The 24866-nt window shown below is 51.5% G+C and overlaps 1 protein-coding gene across 1 annotated transcript; it reads left to right on the plus strand.

Moving 5' to 3' along the window:
- Positions 1-10060: 10060 nt before the first annotated feature.
- Positions 10061-23859, plus strand: LOC103307380 (C-signal-like). Its single transcript, XM_065567789.1, has 6 exons — positions 10061-10408; positions 10925-10976; positions 12625-12812; positions 22442-22600; positions 22998-23117; positions 23645-23859. Exons 1-6 carry the CDS (start codon positions 10262-10264, stop codon positions 23756-23758), a joined length of 780 nt encoding a protein of 259 aa, XP_065423861.1. The 5' UTR covers positions 10061-10261; the 3' UTR covers positions 23759-23859.
- Positions 23860-24866: the final 1007 nt, after the last annotated feature.

Consider the following 24866-nt stretch of genomic DNA (forward strand, 5'->3'; position numbering starts at 1 on the left):
TCGTCATCCAACCGTCACTCCCGCCCTCCCTCCCTGAAAGCGCCGGCGGGCAATCAGTTCGCGCACTTTTCTGGTGAGTGACAGTGCGGACGCCACAGCACTGCGAGCATGGAGCCCGCTGCGACCATCGCTGCAGTTATGGCCGTTGTCAACACCTCGCACCTTATCATGCACCTTTCCCAGAGGCAGATGCTGAGAAGTCAGGCGAGGAGGCTACGGCAGCGCGGTGAGGACATGAAGTCTGAGAGTGGCACAGACCTCTCACAAAGCACGGGACCCCGCGCCGTGAACATCATGGTGGCAATGGGTCATGTTGATGCTGTGGAACGGCGATTCTGGGCCCGGGAAACAAGCACGGACTGGTGGGACCGCATAGTGCTGCAGGTCTGGGATGAATCACAGTGGCTGCGAAACTTTCGTATGCGGAAGGGAACTTTCCTGGAACTTTGTGAGTTGCTGTCCCCTGCCCTGAAGCGCAAGGACACCCGGATGCGAGCAGCCCTGACTGTCCAGAAGCGAGTGGCCATAGCCCTCTGGAAGCTTGCAACGCCAGACAGCTACCGGTCAGTCACGAATCACTTTGGCGTCGGAAAATCTACCGTGGGGGTTGCTGTGATGCAAGTAGCCAACGCAATCGTTGAGCTACTGCTGTCAAAGGTAGTGACCCTTGGTAACGTCCAGGTCATCATAGATGGCTTCGCCGCGATGGGATTCCCAAACTGCGGTGGGGCTATCGATGGAACTCACATTCCTATCCTGGGACCTGACCACCAGGCCAGCCAGTACATTAACCGAAAGGGCTACTTTTCAATGGTGCTGCAAGCACTGGTGGACCATAGGGGACGTTTTACAAACATCAATGTAGGATGGCCGGGCAAGGTTCATGACGCTCGTGTTTTCAGGCACTCTGGTCTGTTTAGACGCCTGCAGGAAGGTATTTACTTCCCGGACCAGAAAATAACTCTTGGGGATGCGGAGATGCCTATAGTGATCCTCGGGGACCCAGCCTACCCGCTAATGCCCTGGCTCATGAAGCCCTATACAGGCGCCCTGGACACTGAAAAAGAACTCTTCAACTACCGGCTGAGCAAGTGCAGAATGGTGGTGGAGTGTGCTTTTGGACGTCTCAAGGGGAGATGGAGAAGCTTACTGACTCGCTCTGATCTCAGCAAAACCAATATCCCCATTGTTATTGCAGCTTGCTGTGTGCTCCACAATCTCTGTGAGAGCAAGGGGGAGACCTTTATGGCGGGGTGGGAGGTTGAGGCGAATAGCCTGGCTGCTGATTACGCCCAGCCAGACAGCCGTGCGATTAGAAGAGCCCAGCGGGACGCGCTGTGCATCTGGGAGGCTTTGAAAGCTAGGTTCCTCAGTGAGCAGGGTAACCTCTGACTATTAGGTTTGTTTAAAGAGAAGTTGAACCTGCCCCCGTTTCTTTACCCACTTACTGTTGACTATCTTGTCCAGCTACATACCCCGTTCACCCCGTCCCCCCCCTTCCAACACACGTTTAAAAATAAAATAAATGGAACTTTGTTAATGAACACGTTTTCTTTATTACGGATTTCGCGGTAACGTGTTGAAACTGGGATGCAGACTGTGGTGGGGAGCAGACGTAGTGAAGGAAAGAACGCTTCTAAACTCGAGGAATGACAGGCTCCTGCTCCTAGAGAGGTCCGCAGTGGTGGACTGGTTGTTTCAACGGAGCCTGCCACCCCTCCTTTTCGGGACTCTGTGTGTGGGGGCTATGTGACTTTGTGGCGGGGGAGGACGGTTACAGATCCCCTGCTGTGTGGCTCTGTGATCCAGGATAAGGACTGCAGCATAAGATCTCTATCCGCCCTCCCACGCCACAAAGTCACATGCTCCCCCCCACACAGAACATGAAAACCACCTCCCAGACTGACCAGGGTGCCTAGTGACTGCAATGTGTGTGTGACCTTCTGCTGAACCTGCCCCCATGTCTGTACCCTGGTAAAGGTGACTGTCCTCTCCAATTACCAACCCCCTTCCCCCCCTTCAAACACACTCTCCCCTAAAAGAACATGATGGAAACAGTAATTAACAGAAACGTATCTTTTATTAGCAACTACACAGTTAGGGGATGAAACTGGGACGGGGGCTTGGGTGAGGCGGGAAGGAAAGGACTTATCAAATTTTTGGGAATGAGAGCCTTCTGGTACTTGAGCAGTCTGCAGGGGTGGAGTGACAGTTTTCACGGCCCCTGCTGCCCCTCCTTCTTGGGACTTTGGGTGAGGGGGGTATGGGAGTTTGTGGCGGGGGAGGGCGGTTAGAGATAGACTGCAGCGGGGCTCTGTCCTCCTGCCTCCGGTCCTGCAGACCATCCACAAGGCGCCGGAGCGTGTCCGTTTGCTCCCTCATTAGGCCAAGCAGCGTTTGAGTCACCTGCTGGTCTTCCTGCCACCACCTCTCCTCCCGTTCGCTGTGTGCTCGCTGGTATTGCGACATGTTCTCCCTCCACTGGGTCTGCTGGGCCGCATCGGCTCGGAAACAGCCCATAAGTTCTGAGAACATGTCGTCCCGTGTCCTTTTCTTTCTCCGCCTAATCTGCGCCAGCCTCTGCGAGGGGGATGCCAGGGTAGGTCGGGAGACAGTCGCAGCTGTGGGATGGGAAAAAGGGAGTGAATTCCTCACAAAGATAATTTTTTGTGAACAATGAACATAGTCTTTCTCTGTGAACAAGACCGTGCACAGAACCTATCACATGCGCACTCAGGACAAGGTCGAATTTTCGGCCTTCGCATTCAGTGCCTGGGGTCTTGCAGTGGAGATCAGACAAGCAGGGCAGGACAGCGGAATTCGGGTAGAAGGCTGACATGGTAAGCCGTAGACTTTTGGCTGCTTAAAACTTAAATTAGAGCAGTGCCCTCCTTTCACGTTCAAAGCAATGCTTCTATCGTTGGGCAGTTCCTGCTGCCAGCAATCCGGCAAGCATGAACTCTGCCCCTGTCCCACCCCCTCGCGGCTGTCCCCTGGAAAGATCCCTATATGCTGCCCCTCTCCCGCCTAGGGTGACCAGATCACCCAAGTCAAATATCGGGACGCGGGGGGAGGGGGGTGTGTGACGCGGGGGGGGGGGAGGAGGCGTGGCGGGGGGGCGGGGCAAAAAAAAAAAACACCCTTCCTCCACAAGCGCTGGAGGGAGGCCGGGGAGACGCAGGGGAAGCGCGGGGCCGGGGTGAGTAAGAGTCCGGCCTGGTCCCGAGCAGGCAGGACTCAGTCGGGTGGTAGGGCGAGGAGGGGGGCGGCCCGCGGGGCCAGGCGGCGGCTGTTCTCCCCCCCGGAAAGCGGGACTCGGGAGCAGTCGCTGCTGCAGCTCCCACTGCCGCGGGGGAGGAAGCGGCCATGGCGCTCGGCGGCTGCGGCTCTGGCGCCCCCGAACTCCCCGAGCCGGGGCCTGCTGTGGGGACCCAGTAGCGCGCATGCTGCGCCCAGCCCAGCCCCTGGCCAGTCGCGTCTGGGCTGCTGCCCAGCTGGTGCTATCGCGCGGCGGCCCCGGAGTGGGGGCAGCAGGCCCCAGCCCCCCCGTCCCGCAGGGGAACGAACGGGGCTGGGCGGCCGATGCCTCCACCCCGGGGCCACCGCGCGATAGCACCAGCTGGGCAGCAGCCCAGACGCAACTGGCCAGTGGCTGGGCTGGGCGCAGCGTGCGCGCTGCTGGGTCCCCGCAGCAGGCCCCGGCTCGGGGGGTTCAGGGGCGCCAGAGCCGCAGCCGCCGAGCGCCATGGCCGCTTCCTCCCCCGCGGCAGTGGGAGCTGCAGCAGCGGCTGCTCCCGAGTCCCGCTGCCCGGGGGGGAGAACAGCCGCCGCCTGGCCCCGCGGGCCGCCCCCCTCCTCTCCCTACGGCCAGGCCGGACTGTTACTCACCCCGGCCCCGCGCTTCCTCTGAGTCTCCCGGGCCTCCCTCCAGCGCTTGCGGAGGGAGGGGGAATGGTGAGCCCGGGGAAGAGGCGGGGATTCGGGGAGGGAGCCAATCGGGGGAGGAGGGGGCGGGGTCGGGGCAGGGGGGGGCACGAGCACTTCCGGGCTCCAGGCTCCGGCGCATTTCCTTGTTTGTCCAGTGTCCCGACCGCACGTCGGTCGGGACGCGGGACAAACAAGGAAATATCGGGACAGTCCCGATAAAATCGGGACATCTGGTCACCCTACTCCTGCCTCCACCGCGTGGCGGTAAACCGCCGGTGACAGTTCTGTAAAGGCACAGGCAAGCAGTCCCAATAGTAACATTCCCCTAATTCTAAGCAGGTCACCATGAGCGACATCACTCTGCTGAGAATTTCTGACACAGAGAAAGACCGCATGCTGCGTGAAAGCCAGCAAAAACCAGGGCCGTATGCCGCCATGCTCTGCAAGGCAATGATCCCAGAGTACTTGATGATAGCCTGGCGAGGAAAAGTTTCCTACCACGGAAGACACAATAAGGCCGCTCTCCCCAGGAACCTCATGCAAAGGCTTTCCAATTATCTCCAGGAGAGCTTCGTGGAGATGTCCCATGAGGATTTCAGCTCTATCCCCGGACATATAGACCTTCTTTTCCAGTAGCTGCACTGGCAAGGACTAAAAAGTAGAGCGCCTAGGGCAAACTAATCATGATAAACCGGACATTGTTAGATTCTTTTGCAGCAGTTGCACTTGCAAGGACTAAAACGTTAAGCGCCTAGGGCAAACAAATCATGAAAAACCCATTGTTAATATTCCTGTTCTGTTCAAAATAAATGTTTACATGTTTAAAACACTTACCGACTGATCCTTCCCCTGATTCAGGGTCTTGGTTCACGCGTGGGGAGGGTTGGTAGGGGATCTCTGTGAGGGTGATGAAGAGATCCTGGCTGTCTGGGAAATCAGCGTTGTAAGCACTGTTGACTGCCTCGTCCTCCTCCTCACCTTCCTCATCTTCCCCGTCCGCTAACATCTCCGAGGAAGCGGCCATCAACAATATCCCATCCTCAGAGTCCACGGTCAGTGGTGGGGTAGTGGTGGCGGCCGCACCTAGAATGGAATGCAGTGCCTCGTAGAAACGGCATGTCTGGGGCTGGGATCTGGAGCGTCCGTTTGACTCTTTGGTCTTCTGGTATGCTTGTCTCAGCTCCTTGATTTTCACGCGGCACTGCGTTGCATCCTGGCTGTATCCTCTCTCTGTCATGGCTTTTGAGATCTTCTCGTAGATCTTTGCAGTCTGTCTTTTCGATCGCAGCTCCGAAAGCACGGACTCATTGCCCCACACAGCGATCAGATCCAAGATTTCCCGATCAGTCCGTGCTGGGGCCCTCTTTCTATTCTGCGATTGCATGGTCACCTCTGCTGGAGAACTCGGCATCGTTTCCAGTGCTGCTGAGCTCGCCACGATATCCAAACAGGAAATGAGATTCAAACTGGCCAGACAGGAAAAGGAATTAAAATTTTCCCGGGGCTTTTCCTGTGTGGCTGGTCAGAGCATCCGAACTCGGACTGCTGTCCAGAGCGTCAACAGAGTGGTGCACTGTGGGATAGCTCCCGGAGCTATTAGCGTCGATTTCCATCCACACCTACCCTAATTCGACATGGCCATGTTGAATTTAGCGCTACTCCCCTTGTTGGGGAGGAGTACAGAAATCAAATTTAAGAGACCTCTATGTTGAACTAAATAGCTTCGTTGTGTGGACGAGTGCCAGGTTAATTCGATTTAACGCTGCTAAATTCGACATAACCTCCTAGTGTAGACCAGGCCTGAGAAGGCCTCAGTAAGAGTACCGCAAACCCACGCCTGCTCTGCATACCTAACAGAGAGAGATGTGTGGGTCTCAACACCCCCATAAGCAGCCCAAACTCTACACTCAGTGCAAATATTGCATTGTGTGAGAACAAAATGGAGCCTTCAGCTGCTGATATTGGAGAGAGGGAAGTTGTTTTTTCTTGGCAACCTGGCCCAAAGTCCTCACAGAGCGCTGGCTACCTGGAGAACTTGTGTGTGCAAAACTCAGCTACCTGTGTGCATGAGCAAACAGGAGCAGCTCAGTTCAAGAAGCCCTTGCCCCACTTCCCCCATCACTCACAAAGGGAGGACTCTGGGCCAGTTGCCAGCGATAAGGAAGCAGTTTGAACAAAGAGTGGCATATCTTCAGTTGCTCGAAAAACAAAAAATAACTGATATGGAAAGAGAATGGCGTATATTCGATTGCAGGAGCTAGAAGCTAAGGCAAAAGTGGACAGACTTAAGCTCGAGCTCAAATATATCATCCCCAATCAAAAGATCCTTAGGCAATAGCTTCCTTACACCAACTATAACTTCACGTTTAACACCATTCCATTCAAGGTGGATTCTGGCTAAAGGCACACTTAGCCCTGGTCTACACTACGGGGTTAGGTTGAGTTAAAAATGACTGCGTCCACACAACCAACCCCATTCCGTCGACCTAAAGGGCTCTTAAAATCGACTTCTGTACTCCTCCCCGACGAGGGGAGTAGTGCTAAAATCGACCTTGCTGGGTCGAATTTGGGGTAGTGTGGACGCAAATCAATGGTATTGGCCTCCGGGAGCTATCCCAGAGTGCTCCATTCTGACTGCTCTGAACAGCACTTTGAACTCTGATGCACTAGCCAGGTACACAGGAAAAGCCCCGCGAACTTCTGAATTTCATTTCTTGTTTGGTCAGCGTGGCAAGCTCAGCAGCACTCAGCAGCACAGGTGACCATGCCGTCCCCCCAGAATCGTAGAGCGTAGAACATTATAATGTGGAGAATAGCAGTTTATCTGTTGGAAGTGGCAACTTACCTGTTATATGACTTATACCAGAGGTGGGCAAACTGTGGCCCGCAGGCCACATCTGGCCCGCGGGACCCTCCTGCCCAGCCCCTGAGCTCCTGGCCCGGGAGGCTAGCCCCCAACCCCTCCCCCACTGTTCCCCCTCCCCGCAGCCTCAGCTCACTGTGCCGTTGGCGCAATGCTCTGGGTGGCGGGGCTGCAGAGACCGGCCTGATCCGGTGCTCTGTGCTGTGCGGTGGCATGGCTGGCTCCAGCCGGGCAGCGCGGCTGCCTGCCTTGGTGCTCCAGGCAGCGCGGTAGGGGGGCAGGGAGCAGGGGGGGTTGGATAGAGGGCAGGGGAGTTCGGGGAGATGGTCAGGGTGTGGGGGTGTGGATAGGGATCGAGGCGATCAGAGGGTGGGGAACGGGTTGAATGGGGGCAGGGGTCCCAGGGGGGAAGTCAGGAAGGAGGGGGGGCTGGATGGGGCGGCAGGGCGCAGTCAGGGGCAGGGGTTCCGGGGGCAGTCAGGGCACGGGGAGAAGGGGTGGTTGGCTGCAGCAGGGATCCCAGGGGGGGCAGTCAGGAATGAGAGGAGGGGTTGGATGGGGCGGCAGGGGGCAGTCAGGTGTGGGGGGTCCAGGGGTCAGGAGACAGGGAGTGGGGTGTGTGTGTATGGGGCAGGAGTCCTGGGGGGGGCATCAGGGGATAGGGAACAGGGGGGGTTGGATGGGGCAGGAGTCCCAGGGGGGCCATCAGGGGGCACGATGCAGGGGGGGTCAGATGGGGGTGGGGGCTGGGCCACGCCTGGCTGTTTGGGGAGGCACAGGTTACCCTAACCAGCCCTCCATACTATTTTGGAAATCTGATGTGGCCCTCAGGCCAAAAGGTTTGTCCGTCCTGACTTATACGATACTTATACTAATGGGGGCATTCTAACCAAGGGACTGGGGACCTTCCAATGATTTGGGAGCAACCAGAGATTTAATAAGCCAGCAGTTTATTCCATCACTGCTACAAGCCTAAGCCAAGAACCTTGCAATTATTGTCTGTATTTGATTCCTTTAACCAATTTTAACTCTCACCTCTTTCTTTTTATAAATTAGATACTAAAGGATTGGCAACAGCATGATTATTGGGTAAGATCTGAGTTATATGTTGATCTGGGTATGTAGCTAGTCTTTTGGGATCAGAAAAATACTTTGGTTGATGAAATTGGATTTAAATAATCACTCATCATTAAGTCTAGTGTTTTTGGTGGTGTTACAGACACTGGGATACCTGCTTTTCTGACCTCTTGTTAGCCAGTGTGCTGAGACACAAGTTTACTTTTGTCGCTGGTTGGGTATATCTTATAGAAGAATAACCAACCACCGGGTGGGGTGGGGTGTCCTGCCCTATTTCTCAGCGGTTTGTCCTGAATTTGGTATTCTCAGTTGTGACTCACTGGGGCACGGTGACCCCCTCACACGGCACACTCTGGGTGTAGGGTGGGAGTATAGGAGTGCATTCCCTCACAGCTTCTCACTGATTGCTGTGGTGAGGTTGCTGTACTCAAGGGGGTCTGGGGGTGGACAATGAACAGAGCCAGGCCCAGATGTGTAACCACCTTATCACTCTTGCCTGCCATGCAGGGAGTGGGCTTGAGTTGGCAGGATACACAGCTCTGAGCACCTGGGTGGGCACAGAGGAGGGGCTGGTGGGTGTTGTCACTTAAATTGTCTGGCTCTTGAAATGCTCCAATTCTTGAGTAATTATTGGCTTTTTATTTTCTTTCTCCTTTCAAGGGAGTTAAATGCAAAGAGCTGGTTATGCAGAGTAAAGGGCAGAGAATTAAAGTTACAGAGGCAAGGAGGTAATCAGGCAGTAGCTCAGATCCTCAAAATAGGGGCTGCTCCAGCAAATTGCATCATAGGAGGAGATTCTTGATTAACTATGACAGGTTTCAGAGTAGCAGCCGTGTTAGTCTGTATCTGCAAAAAGAACAGGAGTACTTGTGGCACCTTAGAGACTAACACATTTATTTGAGCATAATTGAATCTATTTCCTCATGTTAAAATATGTTAAAATATCTTCACATCTTCTATGGGTCATCTCGATTATCACTTCAAAGGTTTTTTTCTCTCCTGCTGATGATAGCTCATCTCAATTGATTGGCCTCTTACAGTTGGTCTGGCTACCCCCACCTTTCCATGTTCTCTGTATGTATAAATATCTTCTTTCTGTGTGTTCCATTCTACGCATCCGAAGAAGTGGGCTGTAGTCCACGAAAGCTTATGCTCAAATAAATTCATTAGTCTCTAAGGTGCCACAAGTACTCCTGTGCTTTTTGATTAACTATATAGCTTAGTCTGTCGTGCTGGGTCATAGGACTAGAGCTTCTGTTTGGGGGGGCGGGGTTATACTCATTTCATTTTCAGGTTTTATTTCTAACAATTTTTGAATTTGATGTAGACATCCAAAAATCGGGGGAGGAGGGGGGGTTGGGGGGTTGGGGCTTTCTCTTTGTGTCTACTGTAATGAGTAACGTACAGCAGGACATAGGGGAATGACTGAGATCCCCCAATAGTCCCTAGTGCGCTGCACACTAACACTGTTTCATTACATTAAACACACTCGAGGCCCGTTAGTGTGTATCAGCAGGGTCTACGCGGATGAATTAGTGTGCAGCACGTCAGTGCACTTCAGAAAATGCAGAGTCTTAGTTCACATTACTGCACCGTGTCGACCAGCCCTTAGATACAAGGAACCACTTCCAGTGTTTTCCAGTGTTTACTGGCTAATCACCAATTTCAATTCTTTTGTGTTGGGGGTGCTCACAGGTTAAAGCCTCAACTCAGAAGCCCGCTGCGTGCCTGGGTGGAGTTAATGTTACACACAATGTTGATGCACTAACTGTGGACAATGTAAAATTGAGACCATGACATATGTGCAGGGTGCTGCACAGCCTGGCATTTCCCCACTCTTCATGGGGCCATACAATGCAGGGTTCTTGCCCTGCAGGTACCTTATAACAGATCACTTCTGTGTCAACCTACGTTCCACAGCCCCTGAAAGCCATTTCTAGGTGCCACGCAGCTCAACCAAGTCAGGGGAGTGGAGAATGAGTTTCACCATGTTGAATATTAACTTGCCCAAATTCTTATCACTTCAGTGAGAGATTGCAAACCCTGCCCAGTTTAAAGGTCACCCCGTGAAATTGCACGAGTCCATCCGATCCCCATAGCTTCCTAGCAGCCTGCCCCCACCCATCTCCTTTTCTGCACTTCACAGCTCCTCCCTTCCGGGGAGCTCCTCCAATCCATGGTGACTCCCATAGCCCTGCAGGGGGAGCCTCTGCTCAGCTTCGGTTGGTTTGACCCTGCTCGGGGCAGGCCCAGGCCTTGGTGTAGAATCAGGGAGCTGGCACCCAGGAGTCAGACGCTGTGTAACCCCAGGTGCAGGGGACGTGCGGGCTAGAACTAGCCCAGCTCTCACTGAGCAGAGGCACTGCCAGCTGGGGCAGAGGCAGGCGAGGGACCATGGCTGGCTTTAATGTCCGCAGCGTTCTGGTGACTGGGGCCAATCGGGGAATCGGCCTGGGCCTTGTCAAGCAGTTGCTGGGGAAATCAAACCCACCGGAGTGGGTCTTTGCGACCTGCCGGGACCCGGAGGGAGAGCGAGCGCAGGTGAGAACGGGGCGAGGTGAGATGGAGTTAGCTGTGCATGGTCGGGGGGGGGGGGGGAATCTAAGTGAGGGGCTTCCAGCCTCCCAGCACTTAGAGCCAAAAGCAACAGGCCCACGCAGGAGGGGCTTTCAGAGCCTGCTCCAGGCTGACACTCCCTGGCGCATAAGGCAGCCACGCTGGCTGGGGCCGAGTTCACATGCAAAGCTAGCAGAGCCATTGAGGGAGAGGGTGGGGAGCACAGGTGGGTGACGCCTGCACTGCTTTGTGCCTGTCTCCTAAAGGGAACAGGGGAACGTGTCCCTGACTTGACTGCACTGAGCTAGACGATGGCGTTTTAAACACCCAGGATACAGACCCCGGAAGCCAGGTCTGGACCCTGCGCATGGGAGCTTTGCAGTCAAGCAATGAGATCTTTACTTGGTCCGGGGTAGCAGCAGGGAGCTGAACTGTGCCCGGCCTGACTGTCCCTGTGGGCTGGGGGTTCTGTCAATAATCATCGACTTTCTTCTTTTTCAGGAATTAAAGACCTTGGCATCCAGGCATCCAAACCTGGCGATCATTGCGCTAGGTGGGTGCCCTGCCCTGGGCCCAGAGAGCTGATGCTCCCTTGTTCTGGGTCCCTTTGTTCCCCATTCCCTGTCCCCCTGTCTCCGTGTTCCTGTTCCTTGCCTTGTTGGGAGCCACTGTTAGTTTTATTCCTGCCTAGGTGTTAGTGAAGGGGAGGGTGCCTAGCGCCCACCCATCTCAGCAGAGCAACTCCCAGGTCTCCCACGTCCCACTCAGGCTCTGTGGGCTTGGTCAGGAGGAGGCCCAGGAAGTTCCTGGTATCTGCAGATTGCCCCACGTGCCAGACTGGCAGGGAAGGGATGGTTTTGATTGAGTCAGGGGCTGCCTGTGCCATGCATGAGCCTGGCTGGTTTGGGTCTGAACAGGCCTCTCTCTGTTGGAGACAGATTTGCTTTCATAGACTCATAGAATCATAGAAGAGTAAGTTGGAAGAGACCTCAGGAGGTCATCTAGTCCAACCCCCTGCTCAAAGCAGGACCAATCCCAACTAAATCATCCCAGCGAGGGCTTTGTCAAGCCGGGCCTTAAAAACCTCTAAGGATGGAGATTCCACCACCTCCCTAGGGAACCCATTCCAGTGCTTCACCACCCTCCTAGTGAAATAGTGTTTCCTAATAGCCAACCTGGACCTCCCCCACTGCAACTTGAGACCATTACTCCTTGTTCTGTCATCTGCCACCACTGAGAACAGTCTAAATCCATCCTCTTTGGAACCCCCTTTAGGTAGTTGCAGCTTTGGAATCAAGGAATCAGTTTCATGAACAGGGGCTGCCCTTTGTACAGCTCTGCTAGTCTCAGGGATGCCTCTCACAGGATGGGATAGTGGGAACCAATCCCAGCCTCGGGATCCTGCTAGGGCAGATTAACAAGCTAGGCCAATGGCCAGGCCCGAATTCATGGGGGAGCACCCCAGGCCCAGTCAATAGCCATAACATGCGCTCACCATGCCTGGGATCTGCTGGGACCAGCTGCTCACCCTGCTGATGCTTGGAGAGCTACTCACATGACCGAGGCTGGGGGGAGCAGGGCCAAATCTGAGTGAGTGGCATAGTGACTTCGCACAGAGGGTCACGCCAGCACTCAGAGTGAAAATCAATTGGCTTGTCTGATGTTTTCGGTGACCTATCGAAATGACTATCGAGCTCTTTTGTTGAACCAGCTTTTTCAGTAACTCAAAAATGCTGCTGATGGTTCGGATAAAAAAAATGCTGCAAACACTTTTTAAAAGGAAAAATCGGCGTGTTTCAAATGCTGCCAAACAACTGTGCCATAGGGGTGCCCTTCCCTAAAGGGTGTTCTCATGGGACGATGAAAGCTGGCTGAGGGCGAGCCTGCCAGAGCTCTGAGGGCAGATTTCAAACCCTGCTCACCAGTGGGAAGATCCTGTTGTTCCAACACGCCCTTCCCCCTGCCCCATTAACACTCTCACTGCCACACTGCTTTACACTCGCCCAGCTGATCCCTGGTCCCCCTGATTTCACTCTCTGTCTGCCCTTGCCAGGGCACTGCCCAGTTCTGGCTAGCTGTGTTTAGAGCTCCCGAGTCGTTAGCATGGCTCTGTAGAGCAGCCTGGGCTTCGTGTCTCCGGGAGAGGGGTTAGCTACAGGGCGGAGGAACCACGCCCCTGAACCCCGGCTCTGTCTCTATAGAAGCTACCAACCCAGCCAGCATCAAGGCGGCAGCAGCCAGAGTTGAGGAGCATCTGAAAGGCTCGGGGCTGAATCTGTTGATAAACAACGCTGCGATAGTGAGACTGAGCACATTAGAGTCTGAGACACCGGAGGACATGTCCCTGGTGTACGCAACCAACGTGACGGGGCCCCTGCTGGTGAGCCAGGTAAGGGCCCTGACAGAGGGCACGTCGCCGGCTGCACTGGGGTTTGACTTGGCTTAGGCCAGAATTCTTCCCTTCTCCCCAGGGCTCTGGTTCCTGGATCAATGAGCCAACTTGGTGTGTGTGTGTTTGGGGGCTGGGGCGCGGCGTTCATCACAGTGAACGTGTCAGGTGCATTATGGGACTTGTCAAAGTTAGACTCAGGACTCATAGTTTGTCAGACCACTCTGTTTTATTAGCACAGCGCTCTGCTAATACATTCAGATAATGTGAGCCCCCATGCAAGATTCAAACAGTCTTATTTATACAGATAAAAGGGTGCGAACTAAACAAAGGGACAGAGAGAGCAAAATTGTAAAATTTGCATAGGGCACAATATGCATATCCTGCTTCCTTATTAACTCTTATCGATCTAAGGCTAATGCTTCACCAATTGCCCTTAAGTGGGGCAATTCATTAAGCAGTTAATGTCTGCTTTCCTGCCCCCCTGGCTTGCAGCATTTCTCATTTCTACTTAAAGGTACATACAGCATTCTTTAATTCATTCTATTTCTTTAATATAATTCATTTCACTTTCACAATCCCTCCTTTTGGTCAAGCTTACGCAAAGACCAACAATTACTGGGTTCCACATATTAATAGTTCTTTATCTCTTCGTTCATCAGTGATATTTAACATCATCATATTAGCACTCTGTTTTGGGGCAGTCACCTGGGTGGCATACCTTACACAATTTTGGATACAACAGGAGATTAACTGAAAACATACAAAAATCAATAGGATTCCACACAGGATAGTCAGGGCTCCCTGAAACAACCAGTTTCCTATGCCAGAGAAATTGAATAGGTTACTTAGCCACTTCCATAAAGAACTTGGCTCTTCATGGGGAAGAGATGCAATTTGTTCTAAGTGACTAGCGCGATCTATTACCTCATTGGTGTCGTCAGGTATGAACACACAACATCCTTTTCCAATGAGAGCACAGGTCCCTCCTTTGGCTGCCAGCACTATGTCCAATGCCTGACGGTTTTGGAGGGCCATCTGTCGGATCGCCCCTGTTTCTTTGGCCAGGTCTTTAAACTCTCTCCGGTTTCATTTGCCATTATTTCAACTACTGCTTGTAACCTTAGGAGCCTTTTTGCATGGTGTATTACTTCCCCAAGTGGGATAAGGGAACCGCCAATGGCCTCTTCCCAGGTCAAGGGGCTTATGTTATTTACATACCATTGGGCATCTGATAAGTCCCTTCTTCTTCGCCTGAAATTACAAAGGCGTTCTCGTGGGAAGGACCCTAGCACTCGGAATTGTGGGAAGAGTCGGGCGGGATAACAGATACCTGACCAGTTAGCTGGTAACACAGTATAAGCTTTGGTCCCACAAACCCAATGATGGCCTATTAAGGCTGGGAAGGGTCGGTTGCACCCATTTGTCACATAGGTGCCTACAAAGGAGGAGTAATATCCTCCGAAGGGCACAGGGTAATTCTCCTTACGAGGAGTGGTGTTATTTGCATGGCATTGAAAGATTGTATTGTTTTCACTAAAATTACTGTAGGGGGAACATGAGATTGATTTTTCTGTTTGATCCCAGGTCGAGAAAAAATTCATATCCCCATACCCGGCCCGCCACTCTTTAGTTTTGTTCGAATAATCCCATACACCATTGGCCACAATATGCTGAAGGCAACGGCTTTTTCACAGATCCAGCTCTGTCCATTACACACTCAACACCAATGACCTTTTCCCTCCATCACACTTATCCATTTAGATGCATTTATTCCCACTGCTTCCCAAGTGTCATTATTGTTCCATGTTTTGTTAAACGGACGAGGTCCTCCAGTGAGGTCTGGGGAATTGAGTAGGATTGCCAGGACAGGAACACCAGCTTGAGAGTGGGCTGGGATGTGGCTGCAGATCCAGCAATTAGAAATATTAAGGGTCTGAGCTATCCACACTTGCTGCTGGATAAAAGAATTGTCATTGTGGACTCCCCAGACCTTAAGACACCAGCAGCTGAGGAACAGGCGCCACCAGAGGCTCATGTTGGAGGCAAGGCCCTTCCGGTTCTGACAACCTCAACTGAGGGAACCGCAGTCACGGTTTTACATCCACCAGGCAGCAGGCGCTAGGCTCACTACTGCTTCTTTTTGGGCCTTGCTTTAGGTCCTCGTCTGCTTCTGGCAACCCTTACGAGAGCGTAGATGGTAAGGTATTGCAGGCTGTTCCTCTACATCTTCTTCTGGAGTCAAAATTGACTCTGCGTGGTCCTGAGGTGATTGGTTTGCTGGGGGGGTGCCTTCTTACACTGCGAAGCATGTATGCACGCTCTGATGCCAGACAGTTTAACGGCCATCTGGATAGTAAGCAGTACCTGATGATTCTTTGATGTCCTTTAAGTCTCTTTACTTCTTCTTCCTTGACTCTGGCTATAACAATGGCCTTCACACTTTATCTTTTCCTGATGCATACATTCCTTATTCACACAGATTGAGAATACAAACAGTAGTATTTTATATAGAGCAAAAAGGCATTGCAAATTAAACCTTGCTAAGTTTTACAATCAATAACCAAGGCAATTTACATTGAGACCCAGGCCTTCAATGTTCCTCTAATCTACTTAACATAGACACAATAGAGAATCCTGTTTCTTACTTACTAAACCTTAAAACAAAGAAATGTATATTTAACTAGAGGCCTACTTTGTAATACATATAGGAAACCATAGTAGACATTATAACTTATTCTAAAACAAAAGGGTGACCATAATCAGTCATAAGGATTGTTCTGGTCTGTCATTCCTTTCTGCTATTCAAAAAAGGTGTCTGACAGGGATGAAATCAAATCATACATTAATTCCTATGGGACATTATAAAATCCTGAGCTTTGCATACATTTGTTTTATCCAACAGCACATTTCAAACGTTACAATTAAACACATACAATTTAAAATAAAAAACAATAAGGGTTAGTAACATTAGTATGCCAGTAGTTGTGGGAGACCATTCAGAAAATATATTATACCAATGGTAAGCTGTTATATCTTTCTGCAGTGGCAATTCTTAACATGTTGCCATTTGCATGTATAATATGAATGCTTTGGTTTCCCACATTGCCTTTTTGTTTGTTTTAGGAACTATGTTACCTTTTTACCTTTTTGTAAACACAGTACTTACATTACATTTACGTTTGTCTATTGGAAGGTTGCTAACACTTCCATTTTTTTAAAACGCTTTCCCCCCCCAAGAATTAACACATACACATAGCCCATTATACAGTACTTTGGTCTCATTATTCATTATATCCCACATACAGGATCCTAGTGAGATGTCTTTACTACAGGGCTTTGGAGCAACAGGCATGGATAAGCATACCCACTTTTATTTGTTTCTTATTAGGTTGTCCTGTAGCTGATATTAGCTTTTTCTGAAAGACAAAAATAACATTTTTCTACCCCTTTGGGGTGGCATTCATTATTGCTTAAAATATTCCTTTCTTTTACAAATACCCTTGCTGATTGCAGGCAAAACAAGAGGAATTACCTCCATATTTTCCTGTGTTTTTGTTCTATAGGCAGGCCAGGTTTTAATGGCTTCTATCTTTTAAGAGTTATGGGGAAATTATCCCACTGTTCAGTCATTAAATCCATGAGGTGGTGTACCTCAGTTTTCCCTTTACAGCAGACCAAGGTTACAATGTCTTTCCTGCTGTATTAAGCTTTAAGTTTGTTCACAGGTAACAGCTGAAAAGCATCATTACCATAAAGGATTTTTTTTTCCAAAATCATACACACTATACATTGTTACAGGGGTACTTATTAACATTAAATTTATTTTAATTAAAGGTATCTTGTTATACCGTGCCTTTTATTTAGACAATTTGTTTGCTGACCAGGTATGTTCTTTATCTGCAACTTCTTTGTGCTGGCAGTTCTCTCACTTCCTTTATCAGTTAGATCATTTGCATCCACACAGGCTCGGCTTTTGGATTCAAAACCATCAGCAGAGCTCAGAGACTCTGTCTTAAAAGGAACACAATTAACTTTTACCAGAGTTTTGATTACTTTTAACTCTTGCTTCCAAAACACACACAGATCTGAAAAAGAAAACACAGTCCATTGTGGCTCCTTTGGAGCCCTAATAGGATTTTAATTAAGTAGCATGTTTCGTTTGCATTTCTTTTACCCCCTCTATAATATACACTGCACACGTCTGCACATTCCTTCTATACTTTAACTTTTAAAACATTAGCCATATTCATTTTTACATAAGGTGTAACTGTTTCTTTTGTTCTTACAGAGTTTTATGTACCCTTATCAAAGTGACAGTCTGATTACACAGAGCCATTTTAAGGCTCAGTGTTTCTAACATTGCTTCTTTTTGTTTTGTGCACCTCACCCCTGCTGTTGCTTCAGAGGGCCACTGTCTTTATTCTTTTCCTACAGCTTTCATTTGCTATTTTGTTACAAAAACAAACAAACAAACAGAATCCAGAATCTCTCCCTATTTTTCTGATTTTGACTGTCCTGCTGCAGTCATGACTTGGTCTTTATTTGAAAACATTAAAATTTTGTAAAGAATCAAGTTACCCCGTAAGGGTTAAATACCAAATCTCAAAGTCAACCAACACTGATTACCTGTGTCTGGCAAAAAGGTCTGTCAGTTTTGCAACTTTGAATTAAAGAGTCAAATGGATTTTCAGTGGCATTATAAACAAAACAAAACCAATTTATCTTAAACTTACAAAACAGGAGTTTTACAAACCTCACATATTCCCACAGACAGACAGATACATATACATTTTCTTTCCCTTAACATCCCTCTTACACTGCTTTGTTTTTACATAGCTGTACATAGATTACATTCCCTTTATACATTTGGGGCAGTTAAGTTCCAATAGAACCCCCCCTATGAGTCAAATTTGCTAAAAGAACAATTGTTCATAGTCAAAATTATTTTAATTAGATAGTCTCTTTACCTGGATTATTTACAGACATTCCTCTGGAAAAGGGCCCATTTTTCCTTTAGAATGGCTGCAAAGAAACCAAGAATTCTTTTAACAAGATCCTTTTTAACATTTTCACAAAGTTTAACTGTTTAATTCTCTCCAGCCTCTGTAGAGTTAACTTTTCACTCTCTTTCCTTAAATCACTTGTTTATTTCCCAAAATGACACCTTTATCAACTCAGATTTCACCATTTTAAGTATTGTTCCAGGGGTTCATACTTGCACTTACTCCTGACACTATGCCCTTAGGGCTTCCAACCTGGTTTTTTTTTTTTTTTTTAGTTTCTTTATCTGTTGCTTGCTTGCTTGTCTGGGCCCAATCCTGCTTTTTCCAATGAACCATTTTTGTGAGTGATATTGTGGTCATTTCACAATTTTGAAAGAAATGCTTAAGGAAAGGGACCAGAAGGGTGGGGGCTAGTTGAGGACCCACCCTCCTTGCTGAATTGGTAATGGAACACTAAAGAATCAGTTTCTGAGGCAGACAACGAAGGGGAACAGAACAAGGGGCATTTTATCCTTTTTACAATGAGAAGGGAGTATGAAGGGAGTTGGGATCGATCCGGGGTTGTTGTTTTTTTTTGTCAGAGAACAGGGTGAAGGGGAGCGCTCAGTCTGGTGGTGGGAGAGGAGGCTTTTAATAAAGCTTTTAATTTATTATTTGAATATTTGAGAGAGGCAAGTTTTGATTTTGTCCACCTACAATTTGCCTCTTCCCACCACTGCATGAAACAATTAACCTCTCCTTTAGCCAATTTAGTTTTAGGCTGGCCGAGTTTGTTTTTTAAGATGTCCACTCGGTCCTTGTTCCAAGGTTTTAACAGTGGCCACTGAGTTTTGGGATCTCCCTGAGTTAGCCTAGACCATTTTTCCAGAAATTTACAGGAGTCTGGACCCTTCCTAAAACTGAGCCGGCATTCCTTTAGGGAACTGTCCCGACTTAGACGTCTGGTTACCAATACAGGAGGACTTTACACACACCAATCACACAAGAAGGAAATTCGGGTTCGTCAGAGCGATGCCCGGTGCAACACACAAAAGGAGCCCACAGGCTACTGCCTCAATCACCCTTGCTTTCACACCAAGGGTTTTACCCAAGGTGTGGTGCGGCTGTGATTGTGCAGATTTCACTCACTCAGACCATGGGGACAGGAACCCCTTGGTCGGCCGATCCCCGGACGGAGATGGCACCCAGACTCAAACACTCCACAGGAGGACGGATAGACACAGAGACAGGACAGTCCTCAGTCCGGACAAAACACAGAAATAATTACCTGACCAGATTCCTGATGTCAGATCCCGGGATCCCTACCAGAACAGAGTGGGAACCAACAGGTTCGATGGCGTAGACCTCACTGTGGTCGTGCACCCTTCCGTTCAGGAGGAGGACCGCTCGGGCCAAATGCCCAGGTGCCGGCTACCACGGTCGTCCTACAAAAATGGTCAGGAATCACACAGCCCCAGTGAAGACGGTTGCCATCTCGGTGGAACCTCCAAATTGTCAAAGTTAGACTCAGGACTCATAGTTTGTCAGACCACTCTGTTTTATTAGCACAGCGCTCTGCTAATACATTCAGATAATGTGAGCCCCCATGCAAGATTCAAACAGTCTTATTTATACAGATAAAAGGGTGCGAACTAAACAAAAGGACAGAGAGAGCAAAATTGTAAAATGTGCATAGGGCACAATATGCATATCCTGCTTCCTTATTAACTCTTATCGATCTAAGGCTAATGCTTCACCAATTGCCCTTAAGTGGGGCAATTCATTAAGCAGTTAATGTCTGCTTTCCTGCCCCCCTGGCTTGCAGCATTTCTCATTTCTACTTAAAGGTACATACAGCATTCTTTAATTCATTCTATTTCTTTAATATAATTCATTTCACTTTCACAGACTGTAACCACCCGAGAAATGGACCTAGAGGCCCTAGCGCTGCCCGGGTGGGGTCTGAGCCAAGAGTCCAGCTCCTGCAGTAGAGGCCATCTCCCTAGAGCAGGGGTGGGCAAACTTTTTGGCCCGAGGGCCACAACGGGGTTGCGAAACTTTATGGAGGGCTGGGTAGGGAAAGCTGTGCCTCCCCAAACAGCCTGGCCCCCACCCCCATCCGCCCCCTGACCCATCCAACCCCCTCCCCCGCTCCTTGTCCCCTGACCACCCACTCCCGGGGCCCCCACCCCAACCGCCCCCCCCGGGACCCCACCCTCATCCAACCCCCCCTGCTCCCTGTCCCCTGACTGCCCTGACCCCTATCCACACCCTCCCCCCACCCTCTTACCACGCCGCTCAGAGCAGCAGGACCTCGCAGCCATGCCACCATGCTGCCTGGCAGGAGCAGCGGGCCAGAGTGCCGGTGGCACAGCACACTGAGGCTGCGGGGGAGGGGGAGCAGCAGGGGACGGACCCCTCAGGGGGTCGCGAGCTGTCAGCCTCCACCCCAAACCCCGCTTTGCCTCCAGCATTGGTAATGGTGTTAAATACATTAAAAAGTGTTTTTAATTGCTAAGGGGGGGGGGTCGCACTCAGAGGCCTGTTATATGAAAGGGGGCACCGGCCCTGCTCTATGACAAATAGTCCCAATAGAATGGCTGGAAAACGTAGTAAGACCAGGTTTCCTTCCAGTGCCGCATGCAGCTCCTGCTTGTTAGTTTCTGTCTAAGCTTTTCTGGACCCTTCACCCCCCGGCTGCTGCCCTTTCAGCTGCACCACGGGGCCCACAGCCCCTTTCAAGGCACTTTGTGTCAGGAACTGGATGTGGCAAATTGAACCATTTAGAAACTAGGTCTAAAGTGGCTTTAAGGCTCCAGGCACCAGCTGGCAGGGCAGGAGTCACTTTGGGGAGGAGGCACTTCAAATCTCTTTCCCTTTCTCCCCCAGTCGCACCCTCTCCTTCCCGCATCCCTCAGTGGCCTCTTGTCACCTGCCTTCACCATGCAGCTGTTGTTGCCCCTCCCATTGAGCCCAGGACACCCCACTGGACAGCATGGGACCAGTGATGGGTGGAAATGAGTTTCAGGGAGGAGGTCACAAGTGGTCACCCTTGGGAGCTGGTGCATGGGTGCGACCCAGCCAATCAGAACGTGACAATCAGCGTCCCCAGCCAGACTGAGAAAGACACTCCAGACAAGAGCAATTCATCAGAGGTTAAGGCTGCCCATACAACCTTAACTGTGCCCCGCTGGACACGTGCCTTATAGGATGCTCTTCAGTGATATGGTCACTTATTATTGCTCCAGCAGATAAATATAACTATAACTTTTCGTGCACCCTTAGTTCCCCATGGCATCATTCCCATGTCTTTGTCTGTACACTCATGCCATTGTTGGACTAGCCTGCTCTATCTCTGTGCACTAGGCCTGGGGTTTTCAAAGGTGGTTAAAGGAGTTGGGCACACAGATCCCATTGACAGTGAATGAGAGTTGGGCACCTAAATCCCAACCTTGCACTGTGATAAGTTGTCACTGAGGTGTGTGTTTGCATCTATTTGTTAACATCTAGGTACGAGGTACTTTCCCTTCCCCCAGCAGTCCAGCCTTCTGTAGGGAAAGGTATCGGACAAGGCAGTTAATGATGAGGCTGTCTTAGCTCTGATCATAGGTGGTCTATTTTATCCTGTAAACGCCCACAAGTTTTTGCTGTTACTTTTATACTGCGTGTAGGATTTGAAGAAGCAAATTGTATTGGCCTAACTGGGCTCTTAATACCTCAGCACTAAAACTCCCATTGACACGGATGGAAGCAGAGTTAGGCCAGAGCTGCTGGTATTTGACCATCCTACCCAGTGTGCTGTAAGTACAGCTCAGTGTATTACAGAGGAAATACTTCCATGTCAGCGAGTCGAGGCCTCTGTCTAGCATAGATCTAGAGCAGCGGTTCTCAAACTTCTGTACTGGTGACCCCTTCACACAGCAAGTCTCTGAGTGCCACCCCCCCCTTAGACATTAAAAACACTTTTTATATATTTAACACCATTATAAATGCTGGAGGCAAAGTGGGGTTTGGGGTGGAGGCTGACAGCTCGCGACCTCCCATGTAGTAACCTCGTAACCCCCTCGGGGGTCCTGACCCCCAGTTTGAGAACCCCGGATCTAGAGGGTGTCTACAATCCCGTAAGATACTCTGCAGGGCTCTAAAGTAGAGAAACACCATATGATCGGCTGTATCTACACTTGATACACAACAAGCGGTGCCGAAAGGGTTCGTCTGTCGCTGTAATAAATCCACTGCTCCGACAGGTGGTAGCTAGGGCAAGGGAAGAATTCTTCCGTTGACCTCACGCTGTCTCCACTGGGGCTTAGGTTGTCTCTCAGGGGTGCAGCCCTTTTCACCCACTTTCTATTGTAAACACTGGCCTGGGACCGGGCTCCTCCGTTCACCGCCAGCGAGGGCAGAATGGGATTCCCCAACTCCTAGAAATCAGCCTTGCAAACAGGACTGAGACTATGAACAAGTTGGAGGGCAGGGAGAGAGCATAGCCCAGGGGCAGCAGGCTGAGGGGGCCAGCCCACCAGAGGGGTCACAGGTGGTGCTGCGTTGCACTTCAATTCAAATCGGAGTCCGCTGGTGAAGAGAGGAATGTGGGTCCTTTCTCCTAAGCTGACCCATGGGTGCTCTTTTCTCCCCTCCCGCCAGGCGTTCCTGCCCTTGCTGAAGAAGGCTGCCCAGGGAAGCCCCCAACCGGGGCTGAGCTGCAGCAAGGCGGCCATTGTCAACATGTCCAGTGAGGGCGGCTCCATCACGAATCTCTTTGCCTGGCAGTTGGGGCAAGTCGTCTCTTATCGGTGCAGCAAGGTAGGGGGTGCGCTCAGCAGGGCACGAGTTCACGCTCGTCCCCTGTGTTCCGCTACAGCAAAGGGGAAAGAAAAGTCTTTCTTGCCCCCCAGTTTATCCCCCAGATTTGACCTGCCAGGCCAGTGTTCAGGCCAGTCTCCCTCTGCTCCCTCTTATGGGAAGCACGGCCTCTGGGTCACATGATGCTTGGTCACCTGACCCCAGAGCCTGAGCCTTGGAGCAGGACTCTGGGTCGTGCACGTGGGCCCATTGCAGTGAGAGGTGGCGACTCATCCCCAAGGAGAGAATCACACACTGCAGCTTGCATCAGCTGCCCCCCTTGCTCACCTTTCTCCTGGGGGTGGGTCCCTGCTCTCCTCACGCGCTGCTGTCTCTGCTCATGGTGTCTCGCCCACAGGCTGCTCTGAACATGCTCACCAAGTGCCAATCCTTGGGGTATGGAGGAGACGGGATCCTGAGCATCGCTGTCCATCCTGGCTGGGTGCAGACTGACATGGGGAGCTCACCCTCCCAGCAGGTAGGTGCCTCAGTGGGAGAGGCCAGTCGTAGCCACATGTCATGGGCAGAAGTTCATCGTAGGGGGAATGGTTACGCTGGAGCGCGTTCCCTTATCACCCTCCCCATATTGATGACACTATTCAGGAGCTCCCATCCCAGCGAGGCGGTCGTCAGGACCCAGCTCCCTGGGGATTCAGTGCTGTGTCCTGGGTGTTGCTTCCTGGGGCTGCTGGTGCCATGGTTCCTTCAGCGCTCTGCATTGCACAGCAAATCCTGCCGAGCTGCTGCCTTGGGGAGGTGGAGGGGGCAGGAGCTGGTCGTCTGTCTCCATTGGGGCTTAGGTTGTCTCTCAGGGGTGCAGCCCTTTTCACCCGCTTTCTATTGTAAACACTGGCCTGGGACCTGCCTCCCCCGTTCACTGCCAGTGAGGGCAGAATGGGATTACTGAGATCCTTTCCCAGATCCTGGCCCGGCCCCTGAGCCCCTGGTGTCCTGGGCCAGCCCCAGGGCAGACTTCTCCCCCTCACTCTCCTTTGCCCCCTGCAGGCTCCACTGACGGTGGACATGAGTGTCCGAGGGATCCTGAACGTGCTTCCAACACTCTCCAAGAAGGATAATGGGGCCTTTGTGAACTGGGAAGGGAAAGTTCTTCCCTGGTGAGATGCCCCCCGGCCACACGACAGGAGCCCTGGGCCAGGTCATTCCAGTGACCATGCCGTCAGTTGTGCCGGTGTCCTAAATAAACCCACTGTTCTAATGCAGCAGCCCTGCCCTGAGCCCTGCCTGGCCTGGCCTCCACAGGCTGGTTTTGTACCATTTAGCCAGCCTGAAAGCTGGGCAAGCGCTAACCCCCCTATGTCCACCTGAGCGGAAAGGCTGGACTCCCAACGCCGGTGCTGTGCCAGTGCCAGGACCGTGGCGAGTGAGATCAGGGCAGCTCAGCACCTGGAGGGCAGTAGGAGCCAGGTGGTCAGGAAGCTGGTTTCAAACTTTCTGCTGAAAGAGTCGGAGAGACAAAGCGGGCTGCAGGGAGCCAGCGAATGGCAGGGGTGGGGTTGGGGATGCCGCTAGAGAGCAAGTTGAGATGCCAGCTGCTGCAGGGGCACCGGGGCAGCCCTAAGCGTATGGAGACCAGAGCCCGGGCTCAGTACTACGGCAGAGCCAGGGGGCTGGAGTGAGAGCGGGAGCTACGGGCTCTCTGGAGACCTGCCCACGAAGGAGGGGCTGGCAATGCTGAGGAGAACCATTCTCTGTCTAGTGCAGCTTGGCTCCTGCCCAGCAGTCTGTGGGGTTAGAGCTGCTCTCTGCCTGGCTACAGCTGGCTGCCAAGGACCTCGTGCCAATAATCGAGCGCCTCTCCCCTGTAATGTCTCTGCCCAGCGTCTCGCCCCTGACACCAGGCAGAGCGTCCATGCCAGGCGGGTCCTCAACCCCCGCACCACGGTGCAGCCCCTCTGGCTTCTGGGCTGGGAACTAGACACTGGCACTGGCTCTCCAAAGAACACGGCAAACTCTTCCCTGCCCTCTCTCAGCCACACACACAAAGGACACAGGGCCGGGCCGGGTTGGGCCAGGCCAGGTTCCTGCACCACATGCAGCTTCGTCCCCAGGATTAGTGAGACGGGGGTGAAGCTCCAATAGCCGTTAGCCAATCTCCCCAAGACAAGGTGCTGCACGGGCCAGGGGCCTGACTTGGAACAATACAAAGCTGCCAGCATAGCCTTGGTCGTACGGAACGGCACAGCCCTTGACAGCAGCCACGCTGGAG

The sequence above is a fragment of the Chrysemys picta genome, chromosome 14 (genome assembly GCF_011386835.1).
Source record: "Chrysemys picta bellii isolate R12L10 chromosome 14, ASM1138683v2, whole genome shotgun sequence".
Taxonomy (NCBI): domain Eukaryota; kingdom Metazoa; phylum Chordata; order Testudines; family Emydidae; genus Chrysemys; species Chrysemys picta.